The sequence below is a fragment of the Melozone crissalis genome, unplaced genomic scaffold, assembly GCF_028551555.1.
Source record: "Melozone crissalis strain CALT ecotype California unplaced genomic scaffold, PUWL_Pcris_2 ptg000017l_1, whole genome shotgun sequence".
Taxonomy (NCBI): domain Eukaryota; kingdom Metazoa; phylum Chordata; class Aves; order Passeriformes; family Passerellidae; genus Melozone; species Melozone crissalis.
In genome coordinates this window covers 7,428,515-7,450,002 of record NW_026535795.1, presented here as the reverse complement: position 1 = coordinate 7,450,002, position 21,488 = coordinate 7,428,515, and the positions used below count along the sequence as shown (strand labels likewise).

Below are 21,488 nucleotides of genomic sequence, written 5' to 3'. Positions count from 1 at the left end.
ATGCTGTGAGGGGATTGCTGCAGCACAGCCTGCAATCTGTTCTGTGGTGTGTGTGCAGGGCTTTGTGGCAGCCACTGTGCTGGTTATGTGATATAAAAAAATCATCCCAGAAAGAGCTTGGGTTTGGTTTTTGTTTTAGACCACAAGTTTGGGGCTGCAGGTCCAGGACATGGCTGTGAGTCAGGCAGGCAGAGCCCAGGAAACCTTTCCACTGTGATCCCTCTGTTTCTGGCACACCTGTACCACAAAGAATGCACCAGAGCCCAGGGACAGCAAGTACAGCATGTAATTGTTCAGGAGGGTTTAATTAAATAAAGGGGTGTTTTAAACTGGCTGGCTTGGGGAGGGTCCAAAGCAGTAGCAACACTGCAGTCAGCTAAGGTATAAACCCACAGACCTCCAGTTAATAAAAGGACAGGACATGAACTTGCCAGCCCTTACAAATCAGACTCTGGATTCTCAGAAAGCCAAGGACCCCCTGGAAATAAGAACTAACAAAGAGCCAAGCCACTCCCTGACAGCAGAGGTTTAACTCCTGCCCATCCTTCCAAGCTCAGATTGCCAGAACCCTGTGAAGGGCTGAAGATCTTTTTTCCCCCTGGGATTACACCTCACTCAAAATCCATTTGTAGGAAGGAACAACATGTTATCTTGCATTTGCTTCCACTGAATTTCACATGATGGAATACTCACACACCATGTTGTGACAGAGCCCGTTCTCTGTCTCACAACATTGCTGCTCTTTAGCCTCAGTGTTGAAAAATGGTGTCACTTCAACTGGAATCCTTTTTTCACCTCTGGAAGATTGATGATTTCAGTACTTTTGTTGAGCTCAGCTCTTTGTTCTTTAATTCCTTCCTTGCTGACAGGTGAACAGCAGCTGCTGGGAAGATTTCCTGCAGTTCACTGAAAAAATCCCCTTTTCCTTTCTCTACCATTGCACCATCTTTGCTCTCTGGACAGAACAACCCCACAGAGGCATTTTCTGCTGTCTGCAATTAAAATTTCCACAAATAAATCTTCAAAGATGTGCTTCCCATCACCCTACCTTCTTGCTTATCCTCTAATCCCAGTTAGTCAGGCTGACTGAATTCTCCCTCAGGTGCCTATTTTTAGTTAATTGCCTGCCCAAGCCCTGGAGCTATTCTGCCACTGAACAGTGAAGTGGATGAATAGCTCAAACAGAACCACTTCAGCTTTCCATCCTCATCCAAAATTTGTGTCTTTTCCATAACTTCTGGTATTTTTCCCAGTTCCTAGAGATGGGAGCTGCCACCTGAAGCTGTGAATCCCCTCCTGGCTGACCCCTGTGCAGTAGGAGAAGGTGGTTTGGTTTAGCCTGGTCTGCTGAAGCCCAGATTCTTTCACCCCAATCCCCAGCTCTGGCACCTCTCACCCTTTCCATGCCTGTTGACCATAACATGCCACAGCCATGCTGAGCCTCTCCTGGAAAGCAGCTGGAAGCTGCCAGGGAGATGCCATCACCACTGATCCAGATTTGCAGGACCACTATTCCTATTCCCCACCACCTCTCAGGATCTGTTGTCACTGCTGCACAATCCATGCACACTCAGACTCACTCAGACTCACCTCTGGCCATTCCCAGTGATGGACTTGCTTCCTTCTAGTGAATAACTGGGATCCCCCAGGAATCCTCCACGTTTCAGCTGTTCTTGTGGCTGCAGGTAAGGAGTTTTCTCCTGGGGTACAGTCTGCAATCTCTACCTGGAGCCAGGTTCGTGTCTTCCCACAGGCCACACACCACTAATCACACTGGCATGCAAACAGGTTGAGCAAAACCAGAACTGGAGCTCAGAAATGAGACCAGAGAACAGATCACATTCTGCTTCTCACACACCCACAGAGATGAGCCTGGCTTTCCTGTTCAAGGTACATTTTATTTCCATGTGCACAGGTGGGCTGCAGGAGGAGCCTGAAGCACCTTCCTCACTCTGTGCTTGTGGTTGAAGCCAGATCTGTGTGGTCCTTTCCTACAGTGCCTAAATGCCAGCATGGAAATGGAGCATACATGACACAGAGGGAGCTCCTCTGGATCAGAACACACTGACAAAGGAAGTTAAAAGCATTGCAAAAGATAACCAGGGAATTTGGAATTAATTTTTTTATTACTATAAATAGGTCAGCTCTTCAGCTGGGGGAAGAATCCTCAACATTGAAGTGTCTTGTTACAAACCAACCATTCTTCACTTTTGTGTCTTTGTTTCGAACTACTGTGCAAGGGGATAACCAGCTCTAGCATGGAATGCACTGAGTGGACTGGGGACAGCTCCAGGGCCTGCAGGACAGGGACAGGCCAGGCTGGCTGAGTGTCCAGGTGAACAGGCCAGGGACCTGCCTGCAGCCCTTCTCCCTCTGTAGTCACTGTCTTGCAAGAAGGGAACACAAGCTTGGCTCACAGCCCTCAGAACCCACTTCAGGGTGCCACACCAGGTGCATGCTACAGCACATCCAAGACTTCTGCTAGAAGCCTTTCTGGAGTTTGAGATCTCCTCACCCTGCTGAGTGCCTCAGCCTTGATGCTTTGTGGAGCTTTCCCATTTCAGTGATTCCTGATATCTAGGAGCAATTTTTTGAAAGACTGTTTTGTAACATTTGAACCAGTGTTTTCCTTGAATGAGGATACTGAAGAACACAGAGCTGTCAGCTGATGTACTCTTGAGACCTGGGGTGGCTACAAGAAGGACAAAGAAGAACCTGTGGAACCTCTGGGAGCAGCCAAGCTCCAAAACTGCTGCTGGAAGAAAAGCTACAGAGTGGCCTTTGCAGCCACAAATCATACCAAAAACCCTCTCCCAGCACAAGCTCTGCTGTCCCCCACAGAAGCCTATACACATCCCACTGGAAGGTGAAGGGTTTGGGATCAGCCATGGCAGGGGAAAGCCACAGTGTCCCTCCCTTCACACTGTCCCTTCTTGTGCTGGTTCTGGACAGGCCCCGTGCCTGACCTCCCTCCCTGCAGCTACAGCTGCCAAAGCCAGAAACTTCCCATTGTTACAGTTCCACTGGCTTTCTAAAAACAAACTTTCTAGCACTTTTACACAGAGTGAATAACCTCTTTTAAAGGAGTGTTTTGGGGGCTGTAAACAAGGTTTTTAAATTCTAATTAAGTGCCATTAGGAAATGTATGGTTCATCACTAAAATTAGCTCTTGCAAAATGAAGTTCAAATTGAAAGCATCTTTTATAATGAAGTTGTTTATTAAAAGCATTTGGATCTACCCCAGGTGTCTTCATGGAAGGGAGTTTGGTTTTTGGTTGGATTAAGACAGGATAGAATCATAAGGCAGGTCAAAGACACAGTTCCCTACATGAAGCCAGAGAGGTTTTTAAATTTCTGCCAAGCAAAGAATTAGACCCACAAGAAAAACCCAGCACCCACTGGGGAGGCAGCCACAGCAGACACCATTATCCCCTGTCAAGGAGAATAATGTTTGTTAGACAGAAAGTTCTGGTCCCTTGGTTTCACTAGAATTTCCAGCCCATGTGGCAGCATTTCAGACATTCCCAAATAACCCCAACATGCTCTGCTCCCCACAGGCAGGAAAAACAGGACCAAACAACAGCTTAAGCTACAACTGGCTGCAGGCACCAGCAGCATTTGAAGATGAAACAGGGCAAAGCACACAGGGCCCTCCTGGGATTCTCCTTCAGAACATGGATTAAAAGCTGACAGCCACGATCAGTGTTAGGTGCTTGTCTAAGAATGATCTAGTTTTCAGTTCTAGTTTTCATTCCTAATTCAGCCACCATTAAAACATGACCTTTTCTCAGCAAGCTTTCCCCTGGCACTGGGGACTGTGACAGAACATGAATACACTCATCTGCCAAAAATGAGAAATAACTTCAGCATGGATTGTCCTGGTGCTGGAGCTGAAGCTTCCTTTGCCTTTTTAAAGGGAGGAGGGATTTTTCTGATGATTTCTGAGTTTTGATTCAAGTATTTGCCAGCTCTGGTCTCACTCACAGACACTCAGCAACCCCCAACTGGAATCTGTAATCTGGGGCAATCACATCCATTGCTCTGCTGGGCAAACCATCTCAGGAAAAGGGAATTCACTCTGCCTCCCTCCTGGAGCCAGCACTCCAGCAGAAGCTCATTGATCTCCTGCCACACACCCCCCAGCAGAAACACACAAGCTCTGGGAAGCCAATGGAGCTGGAAGCCAGCACTGAGGGCTCAGCTTCTGCAGCAGCAGCACTCCTCAAACTCCCTTGTGAGCTGCCCTCTCCCCTCTGCTGCTCTGAAGAGCCAGCACTGCCATCCAACAGTTCTGCCACTCTGCCCCTCAGTGCCACACGTCAAACAATGTGTCCCACACCAGACACGAGGTGCTCAAGTGATCTTACCCAGCAGCACAGCAACAGCAGATCCAAATGCCACAGCTGGTGGCATGATCACAATATATGGCAGCATTCAGGGCATGCCACACTGGGAGAAACTTAGTTTACCAGGAGAAAAATATTACAAAGAAAGCCAGAGTATTCCAAGCTCTGCTTCTGGCTGAAACCACACATCACAGACAGGCCAAGTGTTACAAAAAGAAATTCTCCAGAAGTGGCTTAGGAGAACCCAAGAAAGCAGGATGACAGGACAATGGCAGATTTATTTACAATAGGACACAAAGAATACATACATTAATTAAAAATTACAAAGAATACAGAGAAAACACTTCAGGGAAGGGAGAGAAATCAATGCTGGCTGAGCCTCTCCACTGGGGCAGGGGCAGAAGAAAAAAAGAAAAAAAAAATCAACAAAAATCTCAGAGAGGGACCTCAAATCAGAACTGACACAGGATTCCACAGCACAGTTGGCTCACACATCCCCTCCTCCTTTTTTCCATCCATGATTCCTGGCTGATTAGATTTGGGCATGACGGGCAGGGCCAATGGGAAGGGACACAGGCCCTTGCATGGACCTGGTGGAAACTTATGGCAATTGGGGTTTAAAAAGGCCCCAAAGCCCTCCCTGGGATCAAGGAGGGCTTTGGACAGCTTTGGGTTGGAATGATGTGACCTGTGGCAGCTGGTCATTGGAAGACCTTACTCCAAGAAGAAAAATTTTCATAGATCTCACTAGAAAAAAACTCTCCTCTGTAGTCCTGGCTGAATCCAGTGAGTCTGGGGATGGAGGGAGCCTTCACTGCAACGTGGAACCTTTTTACTGATAAACATCACTGAAGTGACCAAAACAAAAGAAAACAAACCACAACCCAACTTCAACCTCTTTTAAAAAGAGCTTCCCATGGTCTGATTCAGGCATCAAGCCATGGGAAAAGAAGAGCCCATGTCAGCTATCCAGGAGAGCTCCGTTTTCTGTGGAGAAGAACAAAATACAGCTATGGGGTGTACACTTTTCCTGTTCCCTGGAGGTAGAGAATTTCAGAGGAGGAGCAGAGAGCAGCAAGGGCAGTCAGAGTACAGGGCCAGTGAGAGGGCCCCACTCCCAGCCATGGGACAGCTCACGGGGCCACCTGCCTGTGCCAGCCCCCTCAGCATGGCCTGCACTGCCCTTGGGCAGCTCGGGCCCAACACTGCCTCAGATCACTTGGCACTAACACCACGGCACCACAGCCATCCCTGCAGGCTCTTCAGGATCCCAGTGGCATTCCCAGGAAGGAGCCTGCCCTGATTCCTCACTCATCCAGAGCAGAGCTATTGACAGAACAATCTCTGGTAGTTACCTCACGCATCCTTCCAGTCCTGTATTCAGCACAATCACTTCCACCAGGACCTTCTGTCCTGCCTTCTGCAGGAGAGGCAATCCCACCCTCCCACACGGCCTGTGCTGTCCGAGGCTGGAGGGAGCAGCGGTGCTGAAGGTTGCTCAAGCTCTCTCAGGGTGAAATTGCACTTCCCAGGCTCGGAATGGCACCTCCAGCAAATTGTAAACGAGCCAAAGCCGGGACTTCGGCGATCGGAGCGCGCCGGGCTCCCGCTGGGTGAGCCTTGAGGCTCCGCTTGTTCTGCCATAGTCAAGCTCCCTCTTCTGTGCAGACACGAAGGCAGGAGAAAAACCCAGTCTGATACTTGTCTGAAGAGTCTCCCTGAATCCTAGAGCACCCCAGGGGCTGGAAGAAAACGTTTTCACAAGTGTTTCCACTGCTGTCTCAAATCCGTTCATCATCAACATAAAAAAAAGGATGGATTAGCAAAAAGGGGGTTTACTTATACAGAGGGACATTTCTCTGCTAAAAAACTCCCTCAAATATGGAACAGGATAATAAAGTTAAAATGTAAGGTATCTACAGACCCCTTTTCCCCGCAGAAGTAGCCCAGAATCCATGTACACTGTGCCAAAGTTACATTCCAAATCGAGGAGTTAATTATTTCTCTTGTGACTCTCCCACTGGATTTTTTGTTTCCTTAAAAAGAGCTGGGAGAAGATGTCCCTGTCCCTCCTGGGAGGACATGTGTTCAGAGGTGTCTGATTCCTGCTGGGGGGTTCCAGCTTCAGTCGATTTTCACAGCGGCGTAGATCTTCCTCACGAACATGTAGGCTGCGTAGAAGCCAATGGTGCCCGTCAGGAGCCAGAAGGACAGGACCATGAGGGCAGTGTAGCCAAAGTACAGTAAGGAGGGAATGAACTCAACAATATCCAGCTGAAAGAGAAGAGGATGAGAAAAGTCAGTGAAATAACGCACACAAATGACAAACCAACCAGTGCCCTCCGCAAGGAGAGTGCTGGCAAAGGGAGGAAAATTTTCATTTTTGTCCAGCTGAAGGGAGATTCCCTATGAGGTGGGGTCAGGGAATGCTGCTCTGTGCGAGTCCTGGGGCACCTGCACCCTCCTCTCCTGTCTCGAAGGGCTGTGAGCACTGCCTTGGGCTGGCCCTCAGCAGGCCCACTGTTTCCTTTCCCAAATCCCACAAGTCACCCCAAAAACATGGCACTTCCCCCCAGAGGAATACCTTGTTCACAAAGTAGAAGACAGCATAGATGAGCACGTAGAAGGCAGATCCTCCAGACACCAGGAAGGTTCTCCACCACCAGCGGTAATCCTGACAGGATAAAGAGCCTCATTATCCCCCCAGGACCTTCTTCTCCCCAGGCACTGCCTCAGGGAAGCTGTGACAGGGAGAACACCACCCATCTTCAAAGGAAATCCACAATGTGGGACTGGTGAACTTTTTCTGTTCAAAGCACCTGCTGCCCAAGGACATGGCTCACCTTTGTTCCTGCATTTTGTTTTGTATGTGGGTGGAACGGAACAGCTTGGGAACAGCTCAAAACATCCTGTGCCCAGCAAAACTCCTGGCATGGAACCACAGTTCCCAGCCTAACAGATAACCAAGGTGCTTTAATTCCCTTTAGAGTGCAGAGACAATCACACCTGTGAAGCTGGGCCACACTGATCTTTGCTGAGCAGCAGCAATAATGTGATCTGTGCTTTTCCAGGAGCAGAGCACCCTCTGCTACCCAAATTACAAACATGGAAATCTCACCTCAGCACAGAGCTGGAAATACACCATGACAATGCTGATCTGGGAGCAGGATACCACCAGAATGATAAACACCAGGAAGAGGAAGCCAAAAAGGTAATAGAACTGGTTCTCCCAGATTGCCTGAAATAAACAGAGCAGGAATTGATTTCCATGTTACTGTCATCAATCACCGAACATGGGACTCACTCCTGGCAGCCAGCCAGGGGAAAATGAGGAGCCCCCTCAGCCTCACCTAGATGGAACCACAGATCTAATGCATTTCACAATGTCACTTCAGAGGAAAAGGTGCACAAGGACCTCTGAGATAGCTTGTTCATTCCCCTGCATCTCCCAAGCGATGGAACAGCAAATTCTTCCCCATCCATACAAGGTGAAAAATGGGTAGCAGCAGAACAGTGACGGTCTCAAGACCAGGACTCCTCCTTGATGTAATGTTACAGTAAATTTTGTCTTTACCACAAAATCACCAGGAGAGTCCCATAGCTCTCCCTGGGAACTACTGAATGGCCTAGAAGACACCAGCTACCCCTTCAGAGAACACAGGAACAGGAGACTGCTCCAGTGGAAGGCCCCTCCCTTTCAAAAGCTTTGGCATGAAAAGAATCCCATTGAGGAAGACAGTGGGTTAAATGCTTACACTGAAAATGAAGAACAGCTCAATGAACATGGCTCCAAAAGGCAGAATACCAGCCATGAGGATCCTACAGAGCAGAAACAAAAACCATAAGCAGCACAATATAACTGTCTGAACATTAAAAATTCCTTGTAAACACAGCACAGTCCAAGCAAAGGCTCTACATTTCCAGATTACTAAATTTCACAGGCAATGGCACAGCTGCTCCCACTGCTAAGTACCCCTCATACGACATCCAAATTATTGAGGTAGTCTCAAGGAACCCAATCTGCCATCTGTCCATGTCCAGAGAGCAGCAGGTGACACTCAGCAACCCAAGGGGACCAAGGGGAGGGGATTTAACTCACCATATTTCCCAGCCACTGATCACTCACCCCACAAATTTGTTCATATACCACCTCTGCTCCGGGATCTGCCTGGGAATCTGATTTGTCCGTACAGGATTGTCATAGGGCTGCTTGCGAAATCCAAAGTAGTAACCCAGGTAGACCAAGGGCAAGGAGATCCCAAACCACATGCACAGCAAGGCCACCATGGTAGGGAAAGGCACCTGGAATCACACCAAGAGCCACAGAAGTGAGGCTGACAGCACTCCTGCCCTGGGGACTGATGTCATTGGCCAAGCCAACTTGTCACCCACTTGGAAAGGTCTGGGAAGCCAAGTGGGTCCCTGTCAGCCCAGTGACCCTGTCCCACCCAGCAGGCCCCAGGCTGAGGGTGGCACCTACCGCACCAGAGGAGTGTTTCCCCCAGATGAAGCAGTTGAGGACAAAGCAGATGCCAAAGACAACGCCTGGGTACAGCGTCGCTGTCTGCAAGAGGAACCACAGCATAAGAGAAAGCACCTGATTCATCAGCCAGATGTTCCTATGGAATGAGCCCATCCCTGAGACAAGGCACATGTGGAGAAGTGTCCCTTTTGTTACAGGACAAGGACACAGAGCTGGGCTGTGGGGAGGATCTTGGACAATCCTCTTTGCTCTAGTACGTGTTCTGGTGGTGCCTTTTTTGTACAGCTACAAGGGCTCAACCCACAGCAAATGTGCAGCACAGTCAGACTGTGTCCAGCTACCACAAACATGTGGAGCTTATCCACAGATTCTGCCATCAGCAAACCAGGATAAACAGCACAGAACATCCAAGACTCACACAAAAGGCTCCCTTCTTCCATCGATGGCCTTTCAGAGTCCGGTATAAGCGGCCAGCAAAGAATCCACCAAAAACCCTGGACAGAGACAAGCCAAGTCAATGAAAATGAGCTGCTGATGCTGGGGGGAGGCAGGACAGCACAGGGGGAAGCTGTGGAGGCACCTACCCCATGAACATGAAGAGGAAGCAGGCAGTTGTCATCAGCGCGCCCCGGCTCGAAGGCGACAGCATCCCCAGCATAGCAACGACTGCAGAGGGAACAGGACAAGGAACAGCAGCTCTGAGGGACATGTGCTGCAGCAGCTCAAGGACAGGGGCCTGTCCCATCTGCAGCTCACAGCTGCCTGCAGTCCCTGTACAGCCTGATTTCCTTCACAGCATAATGTATCCAGAGCCTCCAGCACCGGCCAGAGAGGAAGGCACAGCTTTGATTTCAGCTACAGACCATGCTTCAGCCTCAGCTTCCCCAGGGATGGGAGCAGGTGCAGCTCAGCAGGCAAGGCACACCTGTGCAGAAGTCCCCCAGCCCACTATCAGCCAGGGCTCACAGCTTGGCAAAGGAAATAAAATCACACAAAGCTGCCTTCAGCTGGGCAATGTCATCCAGCAGTTGAGAATCTGCCCAGGCTGATGGCAACAGGAAGCTGCTTCATGGGCCTCACTCCAGCTAAAGTGAGCACAGGGTAAAATCAAACATCCTCGAGCATAATTCGTGTTACAGCCACCCCGTGCAACATGTGCCACTTACAGATGACAATCAGGATCATACAGAAGAGCTGAATTCCAGAACCCAGGAGAGAGCTGAGGATCATAGGATACTGTGGAGGCCTGAAGACATCTCCATGCACAAGTTTCCAACCAGATTCCTCCATAGTATCTTCCTATAGCAACAACAGAAAAAGGAGGTTATTTAGATATGATACACTAGTGGAAATTAAGGTCCTACCACAGCCAGCCTAAGAGATTACCTTTCCTGGATCCAGTTTTTCTACTGAATTTTACCACTCTAGCCAAGAAACTTCTTTCTTCTTGGGTTAAAACAGCTGAGACCTGAGTTGTCAGTGCCAGGACACACATTTACAGAGCTTTTACATTTACATTTGCAGTCACTCCTTAGGTCTGAAGACATCCTAACTAATATGTGATTGCTCAGGCAGAAACAGGTGTGTGACAGCACAACACAACTGCCCATCCCATGGCCAAGACTCAAAGGAAAACAGGGGCAAGGGAAGAGACAATACAGCCAAGTCTGCACACTGGATCCCTCCTGGCCTGTGCTTCCCTCCCTCTAATCCCAGTCCAAGGAACAAACACATACAATGTCATCCTCTTTGTTGTAGTTGGCAATGTCCTTCCGCAGAGTCCGGATGATGATCATGCTGAGAATCCCTGAAAACAAGCACAGAGTTCAGCTCAGAGGCTCCCACAGGGCTGTGCTGCTCTCATGCTGTGCAACTACATGGCTCCCACCAGCACTCTGTTCTGGCTGGGAGAGGAGGTCTTGAGTCATCAGCAAAGACAGAAACAAAACCCCAAGGAGCAGGGAAGGCAGTATTCCAGCAGAAATGAGGCATTGTGGATTTCTTGTGAGTTTTTTTGCTCCGTCAATGACCCCAGTGTGAGAAAGGCTGGTAACTGCCTGACCCCACAGGACACTGTTAGAACTGGGAGGCTTTAAATTGGTTCCTGCTACTTCTGACCAGGTTCAGGTGTGGTCACATGCTCCTTGAGCCACCTGCAGCTAAAGCTTAAAGAAAATTCCCTGCAGATAATGGCAAAGCCTTCCTCTCCCCACCCACCCACTCACCTGAAAGGAAAAAGACAACCACAACGGAGTTAATGATAGAGAACCAGTGGATCTGCACATCACTCATGGTCAGGTATGTGTCCCAGCGGGAAGCCCACTTAATGTCACTTTCCTGAAACAACAGCAGAGTTCTTCTCACACCAGCACATCCCCAATGCCTTCCACAACTCCAGTGACAGACACCTGGAGCATCACTGCCAGCCAGCTCCCCAGTAGTGCCTCACCTCCCAGTGCACAGAGTAGGTGAAGAGCAACTGGTTCTCTTTAGTGGGATCTATTTCCTGAGGGGCAGAGCCCGTGGCTTCGGGCAGAGTGCACATGCTCTTCTCATCAGCCTTCAAGTCTGTGAAGGAAAGCAGAGCACACAGTGAGCCCTCCCCTCAGGCACCACCTCTCCCACTGAGCATCACCCTGAGGGCACTGAGTTGCAGTAATTCCAGGTGGGGAAGCACTCGCTCCTTGCTCACCTGCTCTGCAGTTTGCAAAACTACTCTCCTGACCAGCAGTGGAGCACCATTAACAAGCTTTCGGGAAAGCTATGCACAGGGCTCTCCTTAACTGGAAGGATAAAAGCCAGAGGTTCTGAAGCTAAGGATCTAGACCATGAACAAATCCTCTATTCCACATGATATGGTGAGAAACAAGAGGGAGCTGTGTGGGGTGATCCACACCATGAGCAACTGCCCTTCTAGACACCCTTTTCCACTGGGCTAACTGAGGTAGGAGTTCTTTCCCCTAAGCATTATTTTTAAATTTCAATTCCCCAGAACAGTTCCAAACATCCTGTGTGTCCCTGAACCAGCACAGAGTGTCCCAGTCAGGGAGATCTGTGCCACAACAAGAGCCAGAATGCCAGACATGTCTCATACCAGATGACACAGTGCAAAAAAATCCAACCCCAAAACCTCAAATTTAGATCTTTTTACAGGAATTGATTTTCCATGGACTGCAGTTCATGGATACGTCTCTATTGTTGGTACTTCCTTAATAACAAAGTGGTTTATTATTCTTGCAATTTAGACTCATTTCTGTGCCCTGTGAAGCAACAATTGGCACTCTGATACATTTTGTCCATACAGGAGATTGTTCCCCCTTGCTCCCCTCCTCAAGGGTCTCTTACCTTCCAGTTTAATGCTCTGGGGAATCACCTCAAAGCGCACCACCCTGTAGGTGTGCTCCTGGCTCTCTTCCACATCCTCTCTGTGGTAGTAAAGGATGAAGGAGAGGTGGTTGTGCAGGTAGAACTGAAACAGTGACATAAAAGAAAACATCAGCACCCTATGGGAGGAAGAGGCAAAGCTGAGAAATAGCAACTGGAGAAAACAGCTTCAGTGAGGGAAAAGTCAGTCTTGGGGGCACAGTGCCTTTGCTCTTGCTGAGGGGAAGCCATTGCATGAGCCTGTCCAAAGTCACACAGTGAATAAAAGCAAGGACTCCTGCCTTTCCCACCTTCCCACAAGAGACCCTTCTCTCATATTTCCACTATTAATAAAACCTTTTGGTTGTGTTCCCAATTCTGATACTCTCTGGCAGACCTCTAACAGACACCCAGATCTCCTCCAGGCACCCTCACACAGCACCTCAGTTCCCTACCTTGTTACCATCCATAAAGCCAAGCCTGTATCCATGCTCGAACTGCACATCCTTCTCCTTCTTCTTCTCCTCTTCCTCACGATTGGAATAAAACTCCAGCCGTGTTGCCACAGGGAGGTTATCAGCAATGCTGAAGAGATCAAATTTGAACAGATTTCAGAACAAATTTGTCCACAGCACCAAATCCCCCCAACACAAACCCATGCCTCAGTGACTCACAGGTGGACATAGTAATCCTCCCTGATGCGCTCAGCGATGAGCTTGCTCTGCTCCACTGTCAGAGTCACTGGCTTGTTGGGAAAGTTGCACAGAACTTCACATTTCTTCTCCACATTCATGGAAACCTGGAAAGGCGTATTTACAATTCGGTCCCCTCGAAGAACCTCACCTGGAAAACAGGAAAACATGGGCAGGGTTGGAGACTGACAGGCTTCCTGCTGCTGTTCCTGCTGCAGGGACCACAGCAAGCTCCTTTGCTAGCCCAGGTGCAAGGATAAGATTGCAAGTCAGTACAGCTGCTTTGTTGGAAGTATCAAGGCCTGCTTATGGATCAGGTTACAGCTCTCCATCTGGACAGACACCTCCTCTGTTCAACACATGGACACTGCTGTTTGCAGACAGTGAATCAGAGGAAGCAGCTTCTCTCAGCTCAGCAAAAGGGACACTTGCAATTGCTTTTAGCCCTCTAAACACCCCCCACACTGTCTGACAGGTACACACCGAGGTTCTCAGCCTTGTAGGTGATCTTGCTGGGCTGGCAGAAGGGCAGTGAGTAGTACTCATAGGGCAGCTGGGTCCGGGAGCTCGTCAGCTTCACAGCCTGCAGGAGGAATTGAAGGATTATCCCCAGGAAAAAACTCCAGATAATTTCCTGTCCTCTCAGCATCATCCAGAAGCTGATGCTTACTTCAAGACACCTTCCATTTAGCTCACATCCAGAAGATACTACTACCACTACCACTACTACTATTAAAAATAGTAACAGAGACAGATGTTCCTGAGAGACTTCCAGTTGCAATTCATTCACAGAGAAACACTCAAATAACAAAACATGGTGGTTTCACAAATTTATGTCTCAGTGGAGTCATAAGAAACAACAAAGAGCTCAAAAGAGATTCAAGAATCGCATTTCATACAAGATTTCCTCAAACAAAAATTCACATCCCACTGGACCTAGAGGTCTGGCCTCCAGTGCTATGGAGAGTTCAGCAATTTTAATCTCTGCAAGGAAAGCCAGAGAGCCATCAATCTGGGAAGACAAGGTGACCAACCACAAACATTCCTGGAGAGTTTCCACAAATCACAGGGTACAAGGGAAGTGCAGAGACATACTACAACAGCCAAGACCACAGTTGCTCAGAAAAACAGAAGTGTTTTGTAACACAGCCAAGCTTGTTTATTGGAAAAGTGCTGGCAAACACACTGACTTGCCTAAGCACTTGAAGAAGCATTTAGCTCCTGAAATCCCTCTGAGAACAGCTATTCCAAAACCTTCTTCTTCTGGGAAGCTTACTGTAGCCACAGGCAAGTCTCATTTGCTTAAAAATAGTCTATGTCTGGCAGTCTGTGGCTAGAGAGAAAACTGTGCCGTGCTTCACGTGAGAGCAGCCAACCTCAGCAGCCCCAAGGGTGCTGGATTTGCTGAGACAGAGGCCACAGCTTTAGAAAAATAAATGAAATGGGCTATAAATCACTGATGTCTGAAAGCAAAGCCTGCCTTCCTCGTGGATAGGTGCAGCAGCTGTGTCACTGAGTACCAGCAATGCTGCAGAGGAACAGCCCTCAGCAAGGCTGGGCTGAAAGATCTGTAAGGCTCAAGGACAAACACCTCCACCTGGGAAGAGCTTCTCATGAATTTCCCTGAAAGCACAACATGAGCAAACTGGGTACTGAGAAGGTCTGATTCAGACCTTATTCCAAAATTCACCTTCCACCCAAAGGCCCAATCTGCATAAGCACCTTTAGAGTCAGTATAATGCTGGAGAAATTAAATTCACTTCAAAGAAACAGTGAGAAAGGGACACTTTTCCCAAACAGAGCAACATCTTGAGGACTTTGAAGGAATTTGACAGAAGGAATCTTGAAGAAATTTAGTAGAAGAAATCAGGGACAAGAAGGAATTGTGTTGGGACCCAAACATTGTGAAGCAAATTTAACGTTACAGCCCATTTTAGCTGCTATGGTATAAAAAAGAAAAAGACAAAAACCCCCCAAACCAAACAGACTCACAGCACTGAGTTTGTCCTACCTTTATCTCTACGGGGTCATTGCGGTGGAAGTTGATGGGAGCCACCCCGGGTACGTAGAACGAGTCTGTGCTGTGTAACAACAACAGCAGGCCCAGCACACATCTCAGCCTTTCCTGCAAAAAGAACAGGGAACAGTAAAATACAACAGAAACAGCATTAGAGATGGGCAACAACACTGGAAATGTTCATCCCAGATATTAGAGAGGCTGTGCAGTCAGGCGATTAAACAGAAATTAAATTCACAAAAGCTGTTCTTGGCTTTGTTTTGTGACCCTCATCACGTCACTTTCCACTCAGCGTGTCTCTGCCTCTTCATCTGCAATTAGGAAAACTTTGGCTTTGCTCAACCACAAGAAAAATGCCATTTTTATCTGCACTATGGGGCATCAAGCAGGCCATCACTTTTCTGCTCACCCCCACTGAGCTCCCTGTGCTAGAAAACTCCATGGATTAGTGGAGAAGAGGGCTGTAGCCCTGGCTGTGGGTGTGTGTCAGCTCTGCACAGCAGCAGCTGCCCTGGAGCTGAGTACAGATGGCTGCCCACAGGCCACTACCTGCAGAGGAGCAGTTACTGTGGAGTGACACCAGTAACTGCACCAAAGGGACAGTCACGTCACCACTCTGCTTTCCTCACCCCTCCAGGCCACAGCACAGCTCAGTAATATGGCAAATCACTTTTTCATCCTTTTTTAGGGAGCAGGGTGACAAGTCAGGCTGGAAGGTTCAATAAACTCTATAGGGGCTCCAGGAGAACTCAGATCCTACCACAGCCACAGCAAACCCTTTATTAACACACCTTGCTGCCTCCTCAGCCCCTCCCATTACCTCAGGTAACCCAGCTGAGCATGGGCAGGGAGGCTGTGAAATGAAAATCGAGCTTTAAAGAGTATTAGCCAGCAGCAGCTTGCCTGGATTAGGACATCAGCTCTGCTATAATCTCACAGCACTACTGGCTTCAGGCCCTTCTCCTGAACTCCCTGTGGGTATGGCACCACTGGGAAACCACACAAAACCTGGTTTGGTTTGGGATAACTCTTGAGCTAATGCTGCAGATGTAAAAATCAAATCCCCACTGTCCCTGTGTGTCCTCAGCACTGCCAGTCTGTCTGACAGCACCAGAGGGAACACTCCACAGGCCAGGTGTGACAAACAGCAGCTCTGTCATGGGGATCCTTCCTCAGGTTGGGGGAAAAAATAAAATTAAAAAAAAACCTGTGCTTATTATCCCCACACCCCTTCTTCTTCATCACCTTGCTCCTCAAGGTCTCAATCTAAGGCAAGGAAAGTACCTGGGCCTAGACACCTGTAAGGGCCAACCAGAGCATCCAGAATTCATGAAATTGAGCAGGATTTAAAAAAAAAATGCAGAAGTGTCAGGGGGTTGAAAATCTAAAATGTATTTAAGATGCAAATGCTAGGCACCTACAGAAAATATGAATACTGAATCATCAGATACATGTGGCCTTCCAGTACCTGGAGGGAGCCTACAAGAAAAATTGAGAGACTATTTACAAACCATGAAGTACAGGACAAGGGGGAACAGCTTTAAACTAACAGAGTAGGGCTAGAGTGTATATCAGGAAGAAATTCTTCCTTGTGAGGGTGGTGAGGTATTGGCACAGACTGCCCAGAGAAGCTGTGGCTGCCCCATCCCTGGAATTGCTCAAGACCAGGCTGGATGGAGTTTGGAGCAGCCTGGGATAGTGGAAGGTGTCCCTGCCCATGGAACAAGATGAGTTTTAAGGACCCTGCCAACCCAAACCATGCTGTGATTCTGTGATCTTTTCTGCTTACAAAGGGGATTTTCAGATCTATTCTAAGCACAGCCAAATACACTTGGAGCAGGCATAAAGCCTCAGCTTGGAAACACTCTTGTTAAAACTGCCTGACATTCAATACTGATCTGCCTTCAGGCAACATGGGGATTATTCTCTGTGCTTCACTAAATTTTGCCTTTCCAATCTTTAAAGGGAGTGCTCAGTGGCTCTCCACAGAGCAGGAAAATGTCTCCTGCACAGGGGAAGCAGTGGAAGGAATCTGCACTCTTGTCCCACACTGCACTCCAGCAACCTGCAGCCCTGTTCTCATTTGTCACTGAAGTGACAGACCTACACAGTGTTACTCCAAAACCAGAACCACACCACTGCTACCCCTGCCCCAGCAGGCTGGGAGGTGAAAAGGCCAGGACAGAACTTTGGCAGCCACTCAGGAGACACATGAGCATGCGGGAGATGAAATTTGTGATGACAATTTTGGCAGAAATCAGGCTGTCTTTGCATACAGATGATGATGACTCAGGCAGCAACAGGAAAGACAAGAGGGTGACTCTAAAGCCTTGCCAGGAAAGAACAGTTGGTAGCAAGAAAGGGGAAAGCTGCTATGCAACAAGTGGGGAAAGCTTTGGGAGTGAAATATGGAGGAAATGCCCAGTGCAGGCTCCTGAGCTGGCAGAGCACAGGGAAGCTGAAGCCAGGGCCTTACTCATCAGGACCTTTGTGCTTGTACTGACAAATGTGCCTCATCTTCTCCAAACAAAGGCAGCAGCTTAGAAATGTCAACATGGGCAGCCCCCAAAGCATCTGTGTGACTCATGGGCCTGGCCAGGTGATTGTCTCACAACTCCTGCAAGCTGAGCTCTCCCCTGTGCCAGGTCACAACTTCCAGCAGGGAGCTCTGTGTTGGTTCAGTCACAGAGCCCTGGCAAGTCCCAGACTTGGAGCAAACAGGACACACAGCTTCACAGCCTTTTCCATTTACATTTCAAAAACATGCAAAAAAACCCCTCCAATGACAATCTTGCATCTGAGGTGCCAGGAAATCATTTAATGGTGCAACAAGTAGCACAACAAATATGCACCAACCCCAGACTGAGAAAAACCCAGCTTCAAGTAGGCAAAAATAGTTCAGATTGCCTAAGCCTGATTGTTTTCCCATATGCAGACATGCAGAGACACCCTGTCTTAGGAGAATATGATCTCAATAAAAGAAGTAACTGCAGGAGCACAATCACCATTCCTGTCCCTCAGATCACAAGTTCACACACAAACCCTCTCCAAATAGGCCCTTCTGGATAATCATCACCAGTCTTGGGGTTTGCAGACAACCCCAGGTTTATCCCATCCAGAAAGACTAAAAACAACATTGCCACTTTCTGTGAATTCACACAAGGCTCACAAACCACACTGCCAAAACAGAGGATTTGTTCTCCAAACCCCAGTCTGACCCAGCATGAAGAGGCCCTAAAATATCCAGTTATTACCACACTTGTCCCTCCCTAGGCCTTGTGGTCCCTCCAGCCACCCCTGCCAGAGTCTGACATTTATTTAAGGGAAAGGGGAAACAGCAGCTGCTCCCTGGGGCAACAGCTCCAGCTGCTCCAGAGGGTCCATGGCCTGGCCATGTGCACCCAGGACATCCCTGCCCAGGTTACTGCCAACAACTTGAAGAAACTCTCAAGCAGCAGCAAATTCAAACATCAGAAATGAGCCAGTGCTGTACCAGGGTTGGTTTAGGTCTTAGGAGTTTCACAATCCACACAGGAACTGAAGAACAGAACACAGGATTTGTTCAAAGACATGAAAAGGAATGAGGAAGTGACAGTGATGGATATCATGAATTGTCCCATCTCTTTTTGGCAGAGAAAGGCAAGAGGGACATCAAAGAGCCATAATCAAGAGTTGCTAATTTTCAAAGACAGCTTTGAAGAAAAACAGGGAAAACGACCTGTGCAGAGCCATTTGTCCAAACGGATTCACACAGCTCTCCCATTCCATTCCACTTACTGAAACTTTTTTTAAATGGTCACAGAAAGGGAGGAAAGCCACAACCCACTACTCTGTGGGAGCAAAAAAACCCAACCAGCTCTCTCACCTTGTAGAATGTAACCTTCATTCTGCCCCCAGGCACATTAGCAGGACAGAACAGTGCTAATGGCACTCTGACCCTCATCCCCTTTTCCATGGGCTGCCTCCTTGAATGATCCTGACACCTGTTTGGAGAAACTCATCTTTATTACATCCCTGCCCTGCTCACCCTGCACTGGAGGAGCCACAAGAGCCCTTCAGAAGGAGACAAGTGCTGCATTCACATTGACTTCAGAGCTCCTTTGACACCAGGAGAGCTGCTGGCAGCCTCCTCTGCCCTTCACACAACAGAGAGCCACGAGGAAATTCCCAGCAGGACCATTCCCAGCCCTCAGAGCCAGCTGAGCACTCCCTCCCCCGTGCCTGGGGGAAAGCCAGCAGGGTATGAAGATGCTGAAAGCAAATGAAAGGAAAACCTTGGCTCTCCCAGTCTCTCCATGAGTCACCTCACAGCCCAGCCAGCAGCGACCTTTGTATCAGCACACATCCTTTATCCACACCGCTATTCCTGCAATGCCCTGCCACAAAAATACCCTCTATGAAAGCAAGCAGGAAATCCGTTTGACTTCTACAAGACTTCAAGGCAGATAACAAATGTCTCAGCTGCTCGTTTTCTGCTCTGCGGGGTGGCCCTGATGCTCACCAGGAACACAAGGAATAATCCCATGATAATAACAGGGATGTTGAGACGCGGGAAACGAGGCAGCTGCTCAAACCCGGGCCTGACAACCACCACCAAGCATCTGTGAAACCACACAGAGCAAACAGAGCTACAGGCTCGGTGCTTGGCACCAGCCCCGGCCCAGGCTGGCAGCTCGGAAGGGAGGGCAGAGGATGCGCCGGTGCTCCCTGCAACCCGCCCGGCTCCGAGCCCCCGCCCGGCCCCTCCTGCCCCGACACCGCCGCGAGCCGCACAAGGGACCCAACTCTGCTGCCGAGGGAGCGCGGGGCAGGCAGGACAGGAGCCCGCCGGGCTCCCCTGGGCACCGGGCGGCGGCCCCAGCCCTGCCCTCCACAGGTGACACCGCCGGGAGACGCGGGGCAGCTGCCAGGCCCCGGCCGGGACCGGGGAGCCTCCTCTGCCCAGGGGCCGGGCCCGCATCCCTCCCAGCGCGGTGTAGATCCGGCCGCAGCCCCCGAGGCGATCCCTGCGCCGGGAGCGCCGCCGGGCCGGGCCGGGCCGGGCAGAGCGGGCGGGACGCGGGGCCGGGCCGGGCCCCGCCGCACTCACCATCGCCGCCGACGCCGCCATCTTGGATCCACGTGTCGGCGCTGCCGTCACCGGAAGCGACGCGCGGTTGGCTGCGGGGCCGATCGCCATGGCGACCGCGGCGGCCGGGCAGGACCGCGCTGGGCGGCCGCGCTCCGCGATACCGGGGCCGGGCCCAGCGCAGCCCCGGATCGGCACAGCCCTCCTGCCGGGAGAGCCGGGGCGAGGGTCTCCGCTCCCATCCCCAGCGGATCTCCGGCCCCGAGAAGCCGGCCGGGGAAGGGGCGGGCCGCGCCGCCATCTTTGCTGAGGGCAGCGGGCTTTGCACGGGGAGCGGGCGCGACGCTGCGGCCGCCATGTTTGGTGAGGGCGGCGGGGCGGGAGGCGCCCGGAGCGTTCCGAACCTCCCGGTTCCTCCTGGTCCCTGCCGGTTCCTCGCGGTTCCTCCTGGTCCCTGCGGTGCCACCCGGGCGGTCCGCGGCCCGGGCCTGCTCAGAGGGCGCTGCGGGTCTGCCCGGCTGCGGGCCCCTGCCCGGGCTGCGGAGCAGCAGGAACGGCCAAGAGAGGAAAGGTTGATAAATATTTTATTGATTACAAAATAAAAGATCCCAAAGCACAAGCGACGGCGTTTGCCTCTTGGTATCAAAAATGTAATCACAGGCACCACTCTTCTTGCTGTAAGAGGTACATGGCTGTCTTTAAAAAATACTGTTTACTCCTTTTCCCCAAATAACCTAATGAAATACTAAAAATAAAAAGTGAGTGTGCAGGGAGCACCTGGCCCTTGCTGACACTGCAAATGTCCCAGCAGACAACAAATGCTGCCTGTAAGCTTTGCCATGGGGAAGAAGGCTCCTTTTGCCATGGCTTTGGGCTCCAGAGGTTCCTCCCAAGGCAGGTGGGGGGTGATCCATGCAGGATGGCCTGGAAAAGCCCTGTCTGTGTCCATCTGCCCCCGTGGCACAGCCTCACCAAACCTGCACTCTGCACAGGGGCTGCCATGAAAATACCGGGGAAGGAAACCCAGGAGGGAGAGAGGAGGTAAAGGGTCTGTGACATTCAACATCCAAACCCCAGGATCGTGTGCTGATGCTGAGCCCTGGGACTGCAGTGCAGTGTGCCTTAGAGGAATCCCTTGGGATCAATCACAGGGAGCACAGGCACTGCAGGGCATTTCTCCAAAGCCAGCACCTAAGGCACCTACTTCTGCAGAACAACATGATAAAATCTCAGAAAATAAAATACTGATCTGGGCTTTCCCTTGCAGCAAAAGCAGGCCTGGCCCCATCCCTGTCCATCCTCCTGGGGTCTGGGCACCACTGTCCAGCCAGCACTTCCTGGAGCCACTGCCCCAGGGGCATTCAGGCTCCTGGGAAAGGCACAAGGTGTGGCCACGTCTCTTCTCCCTCCATCATGTGCTGCTCCAGCCCAGCCTCTCCAGCAAGGCTGAGGTTCCTGGGCCAGGCTGGCAGGGAAGGCAGGGCACAGGTGAGACAGGGAAGAGCTGGCAGTGTCCGCC

General features: G+C 50.2%; 1 protein-coding gene across 1 annotated transcript; it reads right to left on the bottom strand.

The window, feature by feature from the left end:
• Positions 1 to 4,117: 4,117 nt before the first annotated feature.
• On the bottom strand, positions 4,118 to 20,080 carry TM9SF4 (transmembrane 9 superfamily member 4). The gene is made up of 18 exons (XM_054274688.1): positions 19,991 to 20,080; positions 14,896 to 15,009; positions 13,368 to 13,467; positions 12,867 to 13,035; positions 12,648 to 12,777; positions 12,175 to 12,298; positions 11,279 to 11,397; positions 11,055 to 11,166; positions 10,566 to 10,636; positions 9,996 to 10,128; positions 9,414 to 9,495; positions 9,248 to 9,323; positions 8,827 to 8,910; positions 8,473 to 8,648; positions 8,102 to 8,165; positions 7,465 to 7,584; positions 6,931 to 7,020; positions 4,118 to 6,620 (listed from the first exon to the last, which is right to left on the bottom strand). Exons 1-18 carry the CDS (start codon positions 20,078 to 20,080, stop codon positions 6,471 to 6,473), a joined length of 2,004 nt encoding a protein of 667 aa, XP_054130663.1. The 3' UTR covers positions 4,118 to 6,470.
• Between the last annotated feature and the right edge of the window lie 1,408 nt (positions 20,081 to 21,488).

What these genes read in the sequence shown, in the direction of transcription:
- TM9SF4 (XM_054274688.1), bottom strand. Translation starts at nt 20,080, where the DNA reads ATGGCGATCGGCCCCGCAGCCAACCGCGCGTCGCTTCCGGTGACGGCA. An exon ending in TGGCGGCGTCGGCGGCGATG is followed by an intron (nt 15,010 to 19,990) that starts GTGAGTGCGGCG and finishes TTCTTTTTGCAG; the next exon opens with GAAAGGCTGAGATGTGTGCT. An exon ending in TATATGAACAAATTTGTGGG is followed by an intron (nt 8,166 to 8,472) that starts GTGAGTGATCAG and finishes TCTGCTCTGTAG; the next exon opens with GATCCTCATGGCTGGTATTC.